The sequence below is a fragment of the Hyperolius riggenbachi genome, chromosome 5, assembly GCF_040937935.1.
Source record: "Hyperolius riggenbachi isolate aHypRig1 chromosome 5, aHypRig1.pri, whole genome shotgun sequence".
Lineage (NCBI taxonomy): Eukaryota > Metazoa > Chordata > Amphibia > Anura > Hyperoliidae > Hyperolius > Hyperolius riggenbachi.
Genome location: NC_090650.1, coordinates 42535027 through 42550747, shown reverse-complemented (window position 1 = coordinate 42550747; position 15721 = coordinate 42535027). Strand labels below are relative to the sequence as shown.

General features: G+C 44.3%; 1 protein-coding gene across 5 annotated transcripts in view; it reads left to right on the top strand.

Annotated features, from left to right (window-relative positions):
• Positions 1–15459, top strand: part of HACD1 (3-hydroxyacyl-CoA dehydratase 1) — a 147931-nt gene extending 132472 nt beyond the window's left edge. For all 5 annotated transcript variants that reach the window (XM_068235563.1, XM_068235564.1, XM_068235566.1 and 2 more), the window contains 3 exons: positions 238–359; positions 11869–12047; positions 14974–15459. In XM_068235563.1, the coding sequence (XP_068091664.1) occupies positions 238–359; positions 11869–12047; positions 14974–15056 (384 nt within the window). In that variant the 3' untranslated portion in view covers positions 15057–15459. The remainder of the gene's footprint in view (positions 1–237; positions 360–11868; positions 12048–14973) is intronic.
• Positions 15460–15721: the final 262 nt, after the last annotated feature.

The following is a 15721-nucleotide window of genomic DNA, read 5'->3' as shown; positions in this document are numbered from 1 at the left end:
CGAGTTGGAAATTTGTGGTATTTAGGGGGTTTAATGACATCGTTCTGCCGCAGGAATGCGGCGTTTTAGCACTGCTGATATTGCTACAGATAAATGTCTAATAAAAAGATGATTTTTAGAAGTTTTCAGACTCTAACAGCATTGAAAAAAAAGATGTATTTGCCAGGTAGTTGGAGTCTTTTTTGTTTCTTTATAATGTGTAATATAAAATATTTCTTGTATTTTGTTTTTTCTCAGATCCAGAATGAGGAGAGCGTCCTTCTCTTCCTAGTGGTATGGACTGTGACGGAGATCACTCGATATTCCTATTACACATTTAAACTTCTAAACCACTTGCCGTACTTTATTAAATGGGCCAGGTGAGGCGATGTGCTCGTTTATTGGCGTGTCTGTGCTTGCCAGAGTCCACAGGACACCTCAGTGTGGCAATGAAAGGTCTGAGAAAATAACCAGCATTTCGCAGTCAGAGGCATACGAATGAGAAAAACATTCACCAGGGCCGGATTTACCATAAGGCACTGCAGACTTGTGCCTACAGGCGCCTGATGATGGAAAGGCGGCTCACTCCACTCCCCGAGTGCCTCCCTCCCTCCTTCTCTATGCAGAATCCTGATGAGAGTTTAAATGAAGGGAAACAAATACTCAACCTGCTCTTGGCAGTCCACTGACAAGATCTCCCTTCAGTCAGGAGCACCTCTAACTACCTAATACTTGGGACCACCTCTAGTTACTTAATATTGAGGGTATTTCTGGCTATCTAATACTAAGGGGCACCTGTACCTATGATGGCGGGCAAGGGAAGTAAGGAAGAAGTGACAGCTGTGCCAACCATCATACTTACGGTGTGGTGCGGTTTGGCAGGGGTTTGCAGGTTCATGGAAGGCGAGGTCTGGGGTGCCAAGACGTCTGTGCCTATAGGCTCCTGAGAGGTAAATCCAGGCCTGTCATTCAAGGATAGTTCTATTTTTTGTTAAAGCGGACCTGAACTCTTGCACAGGAAAGAAGAACACCTAGAAATTCACCCTGTGTCCACCCTGCATGTGTTTATAGAGAACTGCCTGTCTAATTCTCCCTTCTCAGCAAGTAAGAAGCTAGTGTAATTTGAGCTCCCAGCTGTCTGCCGAGTTGAGAGCTAATATGTAAATACAGGAGGTTAACCCTTTCTGTGCTCCCAGCAAACCAGGAAGTAACTACGCTGTAGCATCTCTGAAGGAGCTCTATAGCTGTAACAAGGAAATTTTTTTTTTTCTGTAAAGGTTAGTATGTAGTTGATTATCTTTTTAGAGCAGAGAGGGAGTTCTGAGTCCAAGACCACTTTAACCCTCCTGGCGGTTTATTAAAATTCGCCAGGGGGCAGCACAGCCGTTTTTTTGTTGTTGTTTTTTTTTAATATCATGTAGCGAGACAAGGTCTCGCTACATGATAGCCGCTGCTCAGCGGCACCCCCCCAGCGGAGGCGATCAGAGATCAGGAGATCCCGTTCAAAGAACGGGATCTCCTGGAGGGCTTCCCCCATCGCCAAGGCGATGGGCGGGATGCGTTCACCGACGTCGTGACGTCAAAGGGGACTCCGATCCACCCCTCAGCGCTGCCTGGCACTGATTGGCCAGGCAGCGCACGGGGTCTGGGGGGCGCGACGGACAGCGGGGGAGCGGCGGCGATCGGATTGCACACGCAGCTAGCAAAGTGCTAGCTGCGTGTAGCAAAAAAAATTATGCAAATCGGCCCAGCGGGGCCTAAGCGGTGCCTTCCGCCGGCATAGCCCGTGCTCAGCTCGGGCTTACCGCCAGGAAGGTTAAGTAAAACTCAAGTGTTTTCAAGTTGGCGGTATATAATTTAAAGGGTACCTTTGGGGACTCCAAAAAACGTAAAAGTAAGATACTCACATCAGCAGAGTAAAGCCTCTGAAGGCGCAGCGGCTTCTCTTGTCCCCGCCACCTTGGTGTTCCTGGGGACTTCAGCTTTTTCCAGCTAGCACGAGCAGCTCTGAGCTACTGTGCAAGCACAGGGTTGCCACATAAGGAAGATCTCGAGGAAGACATGGAATCCTCCATAGGTGCCAGTCAGCAGATTAGTCGGGTGTTGTAGTAAAGTGTCAGAACAACACATAACACTGAAAAGTTACATTAACAAAATGCACAGTGCCATCTTGTGGCTATTTAGCATACACACAGTCTAAGTATGTAAGTTGTGTTTATGCAGTATCTTCCTACTCTGTAATCCTAACCTGGCAAAGAACAATAGCTACTGCCATTTTGGAGGGAAATTGTTAACTGGAAACAGATTGAAGAGTGAAAGACATTTTTAATTATATTAAATATTTGTACTACACCACCAATCTGTATTTTTGGCAGTTTTAACAAAAGGCACCATCTCCTTTTAAAGGGAATTCCCACTGCTGTTGAGAAAAAACACTTCCATTCAGTTTAGCTCTATCTATTGCGTGAAAACTTAGGTGTTAGTTTAATCCATTCATGTATACAAATCTAAAGGTGCCCATTAACCACTTAACCACTATGGGTTGTGTTCCCCTTATGGACCAGATCAATTTTTACATTTCAGCGCTCCCGTCATTCATTCGCCAATAACTTAATCACTACTTATCACACCAAAATGATCTATATCTTGTTTGTTTTTGCCATCAATTAGGCTTTCTTTAAGTGGTACTTTTTACTAAGAATTATTTTATTCTAAATGCATTTTAACAGGAATAATAGGAAAATAATTGTAAAAAATCCTTATTTCTCAGTTCTCAGCCATTATGTTTTTAAAATAAAACATGCTACTGTGGATAAAACCCACACATTTTATTTGCCCATTTGTCCCAGTTATTACAACCTTTTAATTGTGTCCCTAGTACACTGTGTGGCGACAATATTTTATTAAATGAAGGTTCATTTTTTCTGCATTTTGTTCGTTTACACTATAACACTAATTAGACACCCTTATTTGCAAAAATAACAGTAATTTATCTTCATGACATACATTAAAAAAGTGTAGTCCCTAAGATGACTATTTTTTTTTTTAAATGTCATTTTTTTCCCGATAACTATGGGAGAAAAAGGGGGGTAAGGGGTTAATTAATGGGGGACTTTATTTATTTTTATTCAATTTGATGTATGTAGGTGTAATTTTACTATTTGGCCACTAGATGTCCCCCCACACTTTATTCCTGTGTACTGTGAACAAAGTCTTGTGTGTATGTTTTAGTTTCACTTTTTCAATGACCACCAGCATCTCACTGATACCGGTGATCATTGATCACAGGCTTTTGATCAGCGAATGCGAACTATGTTCTCATTCAACGATCAGTGTACTAACCACGAGTGACGAGAGTGTGTGCGAGCAAGACGAGGTACGTATGTCTACGTCCCTGGAGCTAAGATGAAATCTCAAGGCGCATAGATATACTGTACGTGGTGTCTTGTGTGTGCTGCCCTTCACACTCCCCCATGTGCGCAGGTCTTGAATTTATCTTCCAACCCCCAGATCTTGCAGAGCAGTCAGTTTAAAGTTGACCTGAACTCAGAGCTCCTCTCTGTTCTAAAAGATACACAACAGTAACCTTGAAATGAAAAACATTTATGTGTTACAGCTGATACAAATCCTAAAATAAATCTTCCTGGAAGCAGACATATGGTTTACAGTCTGTACTTTCAAATGGGCCTATCTGCTTATCTGCCATAGGCAGTCATGTGACATGGGGAGATCAACTTACAACTAGTGATTAGACACACATGAGGGGAAATAACACAGGCTAAACTCTTTAAATACATAAGGTGCGTACACACATGCGACTATAGTCGTTTGAAACGATTGTTCCCCGATCATTTCAAACAACGATCGTTTAAAAAAAACATCCAACGATCATGAAATCAAACGATGGACGAGCTAGATCATTAAAAACGAAAGATCTGCCTTGGCGGATTTTTTTAAACGACGATCGTTTGCAAAAGTAGTACATCGTTAGAAAACGGTCGTTCGTACTAGGCTTGACATGCACATTTCATTATATCTCCATAGAGCCTTTCATTTTTATGCGCAAGCGCAACAGTTGCTTTTCATGATGTAACGTTCATTCTATGAATGTGTCTTGTGGCACGTTAATTGCTACATGATTACCATAATTGTCATTTTAACAGGACAGAGTGTATGTTTGTATGTTATGTCAGTGCTATATTATGTAAATGCTCTACCTACATACCTACAGTATGAAATCTTGTACTGTAATGTATTATACGTAACGTTAGTCTTATAGTGTAACGTACATTTTGAACCGTTCGTTACATACGTTATGTTATGATGTTATGATGTCACTTCCAGGAACAGTATGTGCCGTTGTTCCGGATCGTTCGTTAACAAACGATCAGATCGTTACACACCTTTAAAAGCTAACTTTACTTAGGTCGTTCTTTCGTCAATTAAATGATCGTTCGTCGTTCACAACGATCGTTGTCGTATGTGTGTACGTAGCTTTACAGGGTGCATTTACTTGTGTCCTGTGCAAGAGTTCAGGTCCACTTTAAAGAGAGCTATCCCGTGGCTAAACGGGGGTCCCTTCACCCCCAAACCCCCCCTCCCCTGCAAAATCAACGACCAACTTGGTCGTAAATTTTGCTCTTCCTGGAGGCAGGGCTAACGGCTGCAGCCCTGCCTCACAGCGCGTCTATCAGACGCGCATCAACGCTTCTCCCCCGCCCCTCTCAGTGAAGGAAGACTGAGAGGGGCGGGGGAGAGGCGGAGATACACGTCTGATAGACGCGCGGGAGGCAGGGCTGCGGCGTTTAGCCCTGCCCCAATGCGGAAGTGCTTCCCCGCTGCACGGAGGGGATTTGGGGGATCAGGGACCCCTGTTAGGCCGCGGGATAGCCCCTGCTATCTGTGAGGTCTGAAGCGAGATTTATTCTCGCTTCAGACTCTCTTTAAAGGGGAACTGAAGAGAGAAGTATATGAAGGCTGCCATGTTTATTTCCTTTTAAGCAATACCAGTTGCCTGGCAGCCCTGCTGATCCTCTGCCTCTAATACTATTAGCCATAGCCCCTGAACAAGCATGCAGCAGATCAGGTGTTCCAGACTTTAAAGTCAGATCTGACAAGACTAGCTGCATGCTTGTTTCTGGTGTTATTCAGATACTACTGCAGAGAAATAGACCAGCAGGGCTGCCAGGCAACTGGTATTGATTAAAAGGAAATAAATATGGCAGCCTCCGTATTCCTCTTACATCTGTTCACCTTTAACTTGTGTGGCAAACAACAGAGTAGATGCGCATACAGTCTTGGAAACTCTCCATGCACTTACAACTTATTCTCTATTCCTGTCTGACATCTCGTTCTTCGTAAATTAGCCCCGATGATCTTTAGTAACCTGAAATCAGATTTTCTTGCTGCAGGTCACCACCCTTTGCTCTGCTTCCTAAATATGCCAGAATAGAGGAACGGCGTGCTAGATAATGAAATAGAATAGCAGCGATGGCCGTGTGTCAGGGGAATAGTGCCGCCATCACTTCCTGCCCGCTGGAGGCATCACACAGAGAGATGCTGACCTATATTCTATATCGGATCGAACATCCATTGTGAGGTGGAAGACAGTCCACCAGGAGGCCTGAGAAATATCATACAAAGCCCGACACCATTCCAGCCACAATGGGGACATTTTCCCTTGATGTGGCTATAAAATTTATATGAGAAGCCAGTCTCTGGCTGTCGCTGGATTTGTCCCACAATGCCGCGGGGTGCTTTGTAGTTGGGGCCCTGTGATTTTAATGAGGCATCTGAGGCAGCGCTTTCTGGCAGGAGGTTAGAGGGGCCGCGCATCGCATCCTGTGCGAGATGCTGCAGGAATTTCCACGTTCTTAAAAGTGCATTGTTGTCCTGATAATTAAAGTGCATCAGATATAAATAGCACAGATTTCACTTTACCGCACCTGCATGTCAGTTTTAAAGCGAACCCGAACTCAGAACTTCTTCTCTACACCAAAAGATAATCAACAGCATAATACCCTTTAAAGAAAAATTACAGCTGATACAAATCCTGCAATAAATCTGCAGTTTGTCTACTTTCTGCTTTCAGGGAAGCAGACATATTGTTAACATCCTGTGTTTACAAATTAGCTGCTCTGCCGTGGTAGCCAGCTGACACAGCTGAGGGATCATATTACAACTTGTGCTTAGCCAAAGATGAGGGGGAATTAGGCAGGCTAAACTCTCTAAATACACACAGGGTGCATTTCTCTCTGTTTTCCTTCTGTCCTGTGCAAGAGTTCAGGTCAGGTCCACCTTAAAGCTTGCTCGTGAGTGTAGAGCTAAGCATTAATTCCCGGCAGACGGTATCATTGGATCACTGACAGGATGTCCTATATTGAGTCCTGCGCAATTTTGTGGCATTTTGTCTTTGAAAGTAAACCCCAATATCCTGGAACCCAATGTGAGAGTGGTATGGAGGCTGCCATATTTCTTTCCTTTTATAGGATCACTCAGAGCCGATTGGTTTTGGACTAGTCCATCTCCTCATGGGAGATTCTTAAAGCATTTTCTTGAACAGCAGTTGCTAAGTCTTACTGACAATATACTGTAGTGTGTAGTGTAGTGTGCAAGTGATTAGGGAGGCTGGCTGTTATTTTCCTATTTTGACAGTTAAACTAATGTTCAAGAGATGCCTTTGAAAACAAAGAAAACCCTGAGAATCCCCCATGAGGAGATGGACTAGTCCAAAACCTGTCCGATTTGTCAGATTTTAACTGCTTACTTCTTTTCGCTGGAGTGGTCCTTTAAGCCATAGGTTCTCAACGTGTGGTACGCGTACCCCAGGGGGTACTTCTGATAGTTCCAGGGGGTACTCGGGCTTGATATACTTGACCAAGAACAACAAATTTAGAGTTTTAGAACATGATAAATCTTCTTTAAACAACACCAAATTAGTATTTTAGCTAATTAAAAGCAATCGTAAATACTTAGAAAATGTTTAGAACCAATTATCATGTACTACAATTAAATATATATTTGTCAAGGGGTACTTGTGATAATGTTTACTATGCTAGGGGGTACTTGGTGAGTACAGGGTTTTAAAAGGGGTACATACCAATAAAATGTTGAGAAACACTGCTTTAAGCCATGCACATTGCCTGGCTGTCCTCTGATCCAGTGTTTCTACTACATTTATCCATAGACCCTGAGAAAGCATGCAGATCAGGTGCTCTGACTCAGGTCTGACTGGATTAGCTGCATGCTTGTTTCAGGGTTGTGACTCAGATACATTTGATGCCATAACATCAACAGCACTGCTAGGCAACTGTTATTGTTTACAAGAAAATAAATATGGCAGCCTCCAACATATCACACTCACCTCAAGTTTACTTTAGGCTGTCTGCACACCTAATGTTAGCGGTGCGGTGCACCAACAGGGTCTTATGCATAGGCCCACCCCCCAGCTAGTGACGTACTCCCTGCTAAGCAGGAAGTATGTCACTGGGATTCCTGTTGGACCGCGCATGCACACCACATCGCACCTCACTCATTGTGCACACTTACTGCATCACCCATTGACCTGCATTGCTGCATACTCCATGCGTTAGGTGGTGCAACCTTTGCGTCTCGATAGACTTGCATGACCCTTGTGACGAGCTGCGGTGGAAAGCGCTACCGCGATGCAACGCAACCCGTCTACTGTGTAAGGGGCCTTAAGGCCAGAAACCCATTGGGAGCGCTTTGTAAGCGTGAGTGATTTGAAAAAGCTCTTGGTAATGCAATGCTATGGGGGATTTTTATAAAATCACATCACTCAAGTGGGATCACACCCATAGCATTACATTAGCTAGAGCTTTTCAAATCACAAAGCGCTCAGAAAAGCTCTCCTAGTGGGTTTCTAGCCTAAAGGTTGCCCAAGGGGCCTTAACCTCCTTGGCGGTAACCCTGAACGTAGTTCGGGGTAAGCCGCGCAGGAGGTTTTCTCCGGCCTTACTGGGCCGATTTGTTTAATTTTTTTTTTTTTGCTGCACGCAGCTAGCACTTTGCTAGCTGCGTCAGCACACCGATCGCCGCCGCCCTGCGCACGATCGCCGCTATCCGTCGCGCCGCGTGCCCCCCCCCAGACCCCGTGCGCTGCCTGGCCAATCAGTGCCAGGCAGCGGTGAGGGGTGGTTCGGGACTCCCAATGACGTCCCGACGTCGGTGACGTTGGTGACGTCATCCCGCCCCATCGCCATGGCGACGGGGGAAGCCCTCCAGGAAATCCCGTTCTTTGAACGGGATTTCCTGATCGGAGATCGCCGAAGGCGATCGAAGCGGGCGGGGGGATGCCGCTGAGCAGCGGCTATCATGTAGCGAGCCCTGGGCTCGCTACATGATATAAAAAAAAAAAACTGCTGCGCTCCCTCCTGGCGGAATTTTTATACCGCCAGGAGGGTCTAAAGGTTGCCCGAGAGGAAATGCACACAATATCTATGGTAACGTTACAATAACAGTAATGCACAATTATATACAAACATGCACAGTATTACAGTGATGATGCAGAATAATGTGAAAATGTGCACAATACGCAGTTTCGGGAGACAGATAATTTATAGTGACAGCAGAGAGGAGAAGATAACGCAACTGGTGCTAATTAGCTTTTAAAAAAAGTGTTTATTCAAAGTTTTGTTTTTTAAGCAGGAACCATCATGGGGCTGGTCTGTCACAAAACCCGAGCAAAAGTAACCGAATGCATGATTAAAAGGTTGCATTTAAAATGAGTTAAAGGTCACCTAAACCGAGAAGGATATAGAGGCTGTCATATTTGTTTTCTTTTAAACGGTGCCAGTTATCTGCCATGCTGCTGATCTTTGGCTGCAGTAGTATCTGGATCGCACACCTGAAACAAGCATGCAACTAATGTGTACATGCAAAAAGGGCGTCGGGGGAAAAAAGGACTTGGGGTGTAAACTATAAGTGGAAATAACGTATATAAAAAATAATGTGTTGTATTTCGTTTACAATAATGTTTTACAAATTAAAAAACATTAAATAATGTGTATGAGTTCGCAAATTGTAAAAACGATAATCTTCCCTATTTTGAAAGTGAAACTGATAATAACGTTTGTTAAAAAACGATAATATATGTATAATAATTATAATTGTATAATATTGAGTATAACCTTCATTCATTGTTTCTTCATGTAATAAAATCTGAAAATATTGTTTGTAACGCCGAAAAATAACTGTAGTAAAACATTACTAAATATTACTAACATTTTACTACAACTAAACCTAACCCTACTCTCACACAGAACCCTCCCTGTACCTGTCCCTAACCCCTAGACCCCCCTGGTGGTGCCTAACCTTAACCACCCCCCCTGGCGGTGCCTAACCGTAAGACCCCCCCGGTGGTGCCTAAACCTAAATCTCCCCTGGTGGTGCCTAACCCTAACCACCCCCTGGTGATGCCTAACCCTAACTATTCCCTGGTGGTGCCTAACCCTAAGACCCCCCCTGGTGGTGCCTAACCCTAAATCTCCCCTGGTGGTGCCTAACCCTAACCACCCCCTGGTGGTGCCTAACCCTAACCACCCCCCTGGTGGGGCCTAACCCTAATGCTGGATACACACGGTGCGTTTCCGCACTCGATGCGCCCATCGAATCGCGTCGACTCGATTATTTCCGACATGTCTGATTCACGTTTCGATGGATCGTTAGGTCGATTTGGCATACTTTACATGCGAATCGACCTAACGATCCATCGAAATGCAAATCGGACATGTTGGAAATAAACTAATCGATGAGAATCGAGCGGGAAATCGAGTGCGGGAACGCACCGTGTGTAGCCAGCATAAGACCCCCCTGGTGGTGCCTAACCCTAAATCTCCCCTGGTGGTGCCTAACCCTAACCACCCCCTGGTGGTGCCTAACCCTAAGACCCCCCTTAGTGATCGCTTTATTGTGTGGATAACAATGTTTTACAAATAGTGACTGTAAAAAAATATTACGATTTACTTACTGATCGCTTTATTGAATAATAATGTTTTACAAACAGTAAGTCATAACATTTTAAACAACGTTTTAGTTACATACGATAAATATGTTTAATATATTTGTAAATGGGATTTGTCACGGGCGCAGTTATAAAACGTTAATAATCTCTGGCGCCCTTTGTTCCTGTTCGGTGCCCATTAACCACTTTGTCCTCCTTGACGTATAAAAACGTCAAGGAGGACAGGCGCGCTCCCGCGCGCTCCCGCGTCCGATCGCGCGCGTGCACGCACACTCCCGGCCGCGGAGTCGGTAGCCACGGAATCAATTTATCGGGCTATGGAGCCCGATCATTGATTCCTCTCCCCCGCTGAAAAAGCGACAGCTTCTCTCGGAAGCTTCGCTCTTTCTGAAGCTGTGTCTCTCTAAGCGTACATTGTACGCTTAGAGTGACGTCATGTAAAAAAAATCGAGATTGCCATCTTGTGGCCAAAAAGTAAAACTACAAGTAAATTCCCCAAAACATTACAATACACCAATATTTCCCCAAATAAAACACTTTTATATCCCACCCTCCCAAAAATGCGCACATAAAATGTTTAATAAAAAAAAACAAAAAAAACATTACTATAAAAAAAAAAAACATAAATATTTACCTAAGGGTCTAAACTTTTTAAATATCTATGTAAAGATGAAATATTTCTCTCTATTTTTTTTTTATAAGCTTGTAAATAGTGATGTATGCAAAACGGAAAAAATGCTCTTTTATTTCCAAATAAAATATTGTCGCGATACATTGTGATAGGGACATAATTTAAATGGTGAAATAACCGTGACAAATGGGCAATAACAATACGTGGGTTTTAATTATGGAGGCATGTATTATTTTAAAACTATAATGGCCGAAAACTGACAATGATTTTTTTCATTTTTTTTCATATTCTTCCTGTTAAAATGCATTTACAGTAAAGTGGCTCTTAGCAAAATGTACCCCCCAAAGAAAGCCTAATTGGTGGCGGAAAAAACAAGATATAGATCAGTTCATTGTGATAAGTAGTGATAAAGTTATAGGCTAATGAATGGAAGGTGAACATTGCTCGGATGCATAAGCTGAAAACGACTGAGATGTTAAGTGGTTAAACTATATTTATTATGGGAGTGTATGGCAGCGCCCTTTTTGTCCACTAGCTGCCCGCGCCCTTTTTTCCTGCTTCCGTAACTAATCTAGTCAGGCTTCAGTCAGAAACATCTGGTCTGCTTTCAGACCAGGCAACTGGTTATTGTTTAAAAGGAAATAAATATGGCAGCCTCCATAGCCCTCTCACTTCAGTCCTACTGACCTATGAAGCCACTTGTTGTGGTATTAACAGACCAATAGGAAGGAAGGAAGGCTTGAGGTAAAGTGGATGGGGCAGAGACTGGCTTCACAGAAAATCAAAATCAGAATACTACTTTTAGAGTTTGTATTTAGAAGGGGGTAATCGCCCCAGGGCCCCTGCTCCCCTCCAGCTATGGTGATCCATGACAACTGGGATGCTGGGTGTTTACTCTGCTGGGGGGGGGGGTTGGATTGGGCCTGGCAGCTGGCTCAGGGGCATTGGGGGTGATTTGTTTGGAAGGTGGGAGTCAGGCGGGCCCCCAAAGTTACTTTGAACCCAGGACCCCATTGTAGCTAGCACCGGCCCTGTCTAGAAGTGCCGCTCAATTTGACATGCAGGTTTCATACAGAATGTCCTCTGATTAGACATATTATTATATGCTCAATGTCTGTTGGCCGTTGTTGATGACAGGTTTGCTCTGCTAGCTCCACCTCTTCAGCCGGTGTACAGATCATCATTTATGCTGCTCATCCTCTATTATACAATCACTGCTTTATTTCTGTATTGTAGATGGAAAGATAATAACACAGTTTTCTCTTTTCCTCTGCAGGTATAATTTATTTATTGTCTTGTATCCTGTTGGTGTAGCTGGTGAACTCTTAACCATCTATGCAGCTTTACCGTTTGTCCGGAAGACGGCGATGTACTCCCTGCGACTTCCGAACAAGTACAATGTTTCCTTCGATTACTACTACTGCCTGATCGCTGTCATGTGCTCTTATATACCATGTAAGTCGGGCTTTTTGAAAATGAATTCTGCTTGTATCGTTACAGTATTATTAATATTTCGTATTATATAGCGCCAACAGCTTCGATAGCGCTGTACAGAGTATATAATATGTCTTGTCATTAACTGTCCATCAGGGGCTCACAATCTAATCCCTACCATAGTCATACGTCCTTTGTAGTCTAGACCCAATTTAGGGGGAAGCCAATTAACTTATCTATGTTGTTTTGGAATGTGGGAGGATACCCAAGTGCCAGGGGGAAACCCACACAGACACAGGGAGAACATACAAACACCTTGCAGATAGTGACCTGTCTGCAGTATTAGCATTCCCAACATGTTCTCTGTGAAATGCACCATATGAATGCCATGACCTTGCTGCTTGCACATTATAATAGTGCGCTGCATTGTCCCATTATAGTAGTGCCCTGAAATCCCCTCCCTCTAGTGCCCTTTATAGCTCCCTGTAGTATGGCCACTTTGCGTGCCCTTCATTACCACCTTGTAGTCTCCTCCACTGCCACCCTGTCAGAGCTGGATCATCCACAAGGCAATTCTCGGCAGTTGCCTAGGGCCTGGAGAGAGTCTAGGGGCCTGGTGGATGCTAGACCCCACCAAATCTTACCCCAAAAAAGCTAGGTACCAGCAGCGGTGGGCAAATACTGCTATCTTGCCTAGGACCCCATTTCATCCTAATCCATTCCAGCACCCTGTAGCGCCTCCACTAACCCCCTTGAAGTGCCCTGCCATTCCTACTTTTAGTGCCAACCATAGAACCTTTGTATTCTTCTCCATTGCCCCTTTGTAAAGCCCTGCATTGCCCACCTGTAGTGCCTCTACAAACCGTTATACATTTTTATGCAAATTATTATAGTTTTCTCTGATTTTCCTAAATAGTCGATACAAGTGGCAGTCAGCAAAATATATGACTAATCAACCAATATTATGGTACTGTATATACATGCATATACGCCGACCCACGTATAAGCTGAGGTAGCCACTTTTCCCTCAGAAACCAGGAAAAAGTGATTGACTCGCGTATATCCCCCTCCCAAATATAGCCCCCACCACTGTAGCTAGATGTGCACCCAGTGAAAGTCAGCCACTCTCCCCGTAGCCAGATGTGCCACAAGGATGATACAGCTGTGTCTTAAAGAGAACCCGAGGTGGGATTTAATTATGTTAGTGGGGCACAGAGGCTGGTTGTGCACACTAACACCAGCCTCTGTTGCCCCATGGTGTGCCTCCAGGACCCCCCTGCCCGCTGCTATACCCTCCGCAGTGCTAGCGACACACAGCGTGTCGCCAGCACAATGTTTACCTATGCCGTGTCTGTTAGCGCCGCTCCCCCGCCTCCTCTGTATTCGCGCTACCCGCCCTTCCCTTCCGCTGATTGGAGGGAAGGGACTCGGGCGGGTAGCACCGATACGGAGGAGGCGGGGGAGCGGTGCTAACAGACAGGCATAGGTAAACATTGTGCTGGCGACATGCTGCGTGTCGCCAGCACTACGGGGGTATAGCGGCACGCAGGGGGGTCTTGGAGGCACACCATGGGGCAACAGAGGCTGGTGTTAGTGTGCACAACCAGCCTCTGTGCCCCACTAACATAATTAAATCCCACCTCGGTTTCTCTTTAAGATGCCATAGATATGAGAGAAAGCGATTGCCACAGAGGAAGAACACCCGTTGCATTGTTGACACGTTGCTTGCACACTCTGCTCCACAAGCCGGGGACACAGGTAGTCTGAGCAGCGCACTCTGCATACCATGTTGCAGGGGATGTGGGGCATGGACACAGCAGGGAGCCAGCTGGCAAGAGCAGGATCACTAGTGCACAATCCTTACGCTGCCAGTAACAAAAACTGCTCCCCCATTCATTCTGCTCCACAGACTCGCATATAAGCCGAGGGGGTAACTTTTCAGCACATTTTTTGTGCTGAAAAATTAGGCTTATACGCAAGTATATAAAGTACTTTGAATGTTACTGAATAAACCTCTTAATGGTAACAGTATGTTTATCAGAAATAAAAATGTAAATTGCACTGTTCCAATCAGGCCTCGTTCAGACTATGCTCGCTGCCGAGCGCATTTTGGCAGCGCCTATAATGTGCGACACGCAAGAACGGTAGAAGGGCATAGACAGCCCTTCTACTGTTCCCATCATATGCACTATCGCATGCTGCATGCATTTTGGGGAATCGTAGCACAGATCCCATTCATTGTAATGAATGGGATCTGCAGCGCATAGTAGCGCAGATGGTGTCCGATCGTACGCGTTGTGTTCCGATCGCACATCCATCTGCGCTAAATGATGTGAACGCGGCCTTACTGAAGTCAAAAGCTATTCCAATCAAAAATATATTATCAGGTCAAGTTACATGTAACAAAGGATCACTTATTTGATAGCAGCTTTAAAGAGAAAGCGTAGCCAAGAATTGAACTTCATCCCAATCAGTAGCTGATACCCCCTTTCCCATGATAAATCTATTCCTTTTCACAAACAGATCATCAGGGGGCTCTATATGGCTGATATTGTGATGAAACCCCTCCCACAGTCCTGTCCGTGAACCTCATTGCATTGTGGGAAATAGCTGTTTACAGCTGTTTCCAACTGCCAAAAAAGCAAGCAGCATCTCCTTCCAGTAATATCACCTGCCAGCAGTAAAAATGTCACCATGTGATAAATGATAAAAGATTTTACAATGGGCAAACACAGACTAAATCATGTATACATAATTATTGTAAAATGAAGCACTTTTTTATTACATTATTTTCACTGGAGTTTCTCTTCCCTCTTTAATAATAATTAACAAATCGGATGGTAGTTCGGCCACCAAGTCGAGATGTATGACCAGCTTTAATGTATCTAAATGATGACCCTACAATAACATTTATAAAGGATTCATCCCCTCCTGTCTCTCCTTCCAGTGTTCCCTCAGCTGTATTTCCACATGCTCCGTCAGAGGAGGAGAGTCCTGCATGGAGAAGTCTTTGTTGAAAAGGACGATTAGCCCGACAGCCTCCCATCTGAGTGTTTCAGCTCGGAGCTTCTCTGATCTCCGGAGTCCGCTTGCTGCAAGGCCTCTCGGTTTCCTGCCCTGGATAACCTTGTCTGACGTACAACTGACTCATTCTGAACAAAAAGCCACATGACCTGGGATTCGATATTGCCATTACCTGGTCCTCAATCATACCACCTGGAACTCGCAGTTGTTGTTTTTTTTATAGAATTCAATCAACACCACTTGTGACTCATGTTTTCATTGGGTTTGATGGTGCTCTTGTGATCTTTTTATAAACTGAATGAAGACAAATTGTGAATCGGTCATCCACGATAACTCCTTGTTTATTTTTGTATCTAAGAATGCGAACATATCGCAGCACACAGAATAAAAGAGATTGACACCAATCGTTTATATGAGCCAAATTTTATTGGTAAAGGATGATAATGAGAAAACACTGCAATCAAAGAGGCACTGTAGTGACATACTGTATAGTGGAATGCAGTCAATCATTCAGGTTACCTACTAGGAGGAATTCTCCTCCCAGAGCATTCTGGGAGACCAGGTATCTTTTATACTGGCTTTAGAACTCTCTGTCATTAAACATTCCACAGGGCTGCACCTGGCAGGACTCAAGATGTTGCCACCCGCTAGTAGCTGATACCCCCTTTTCC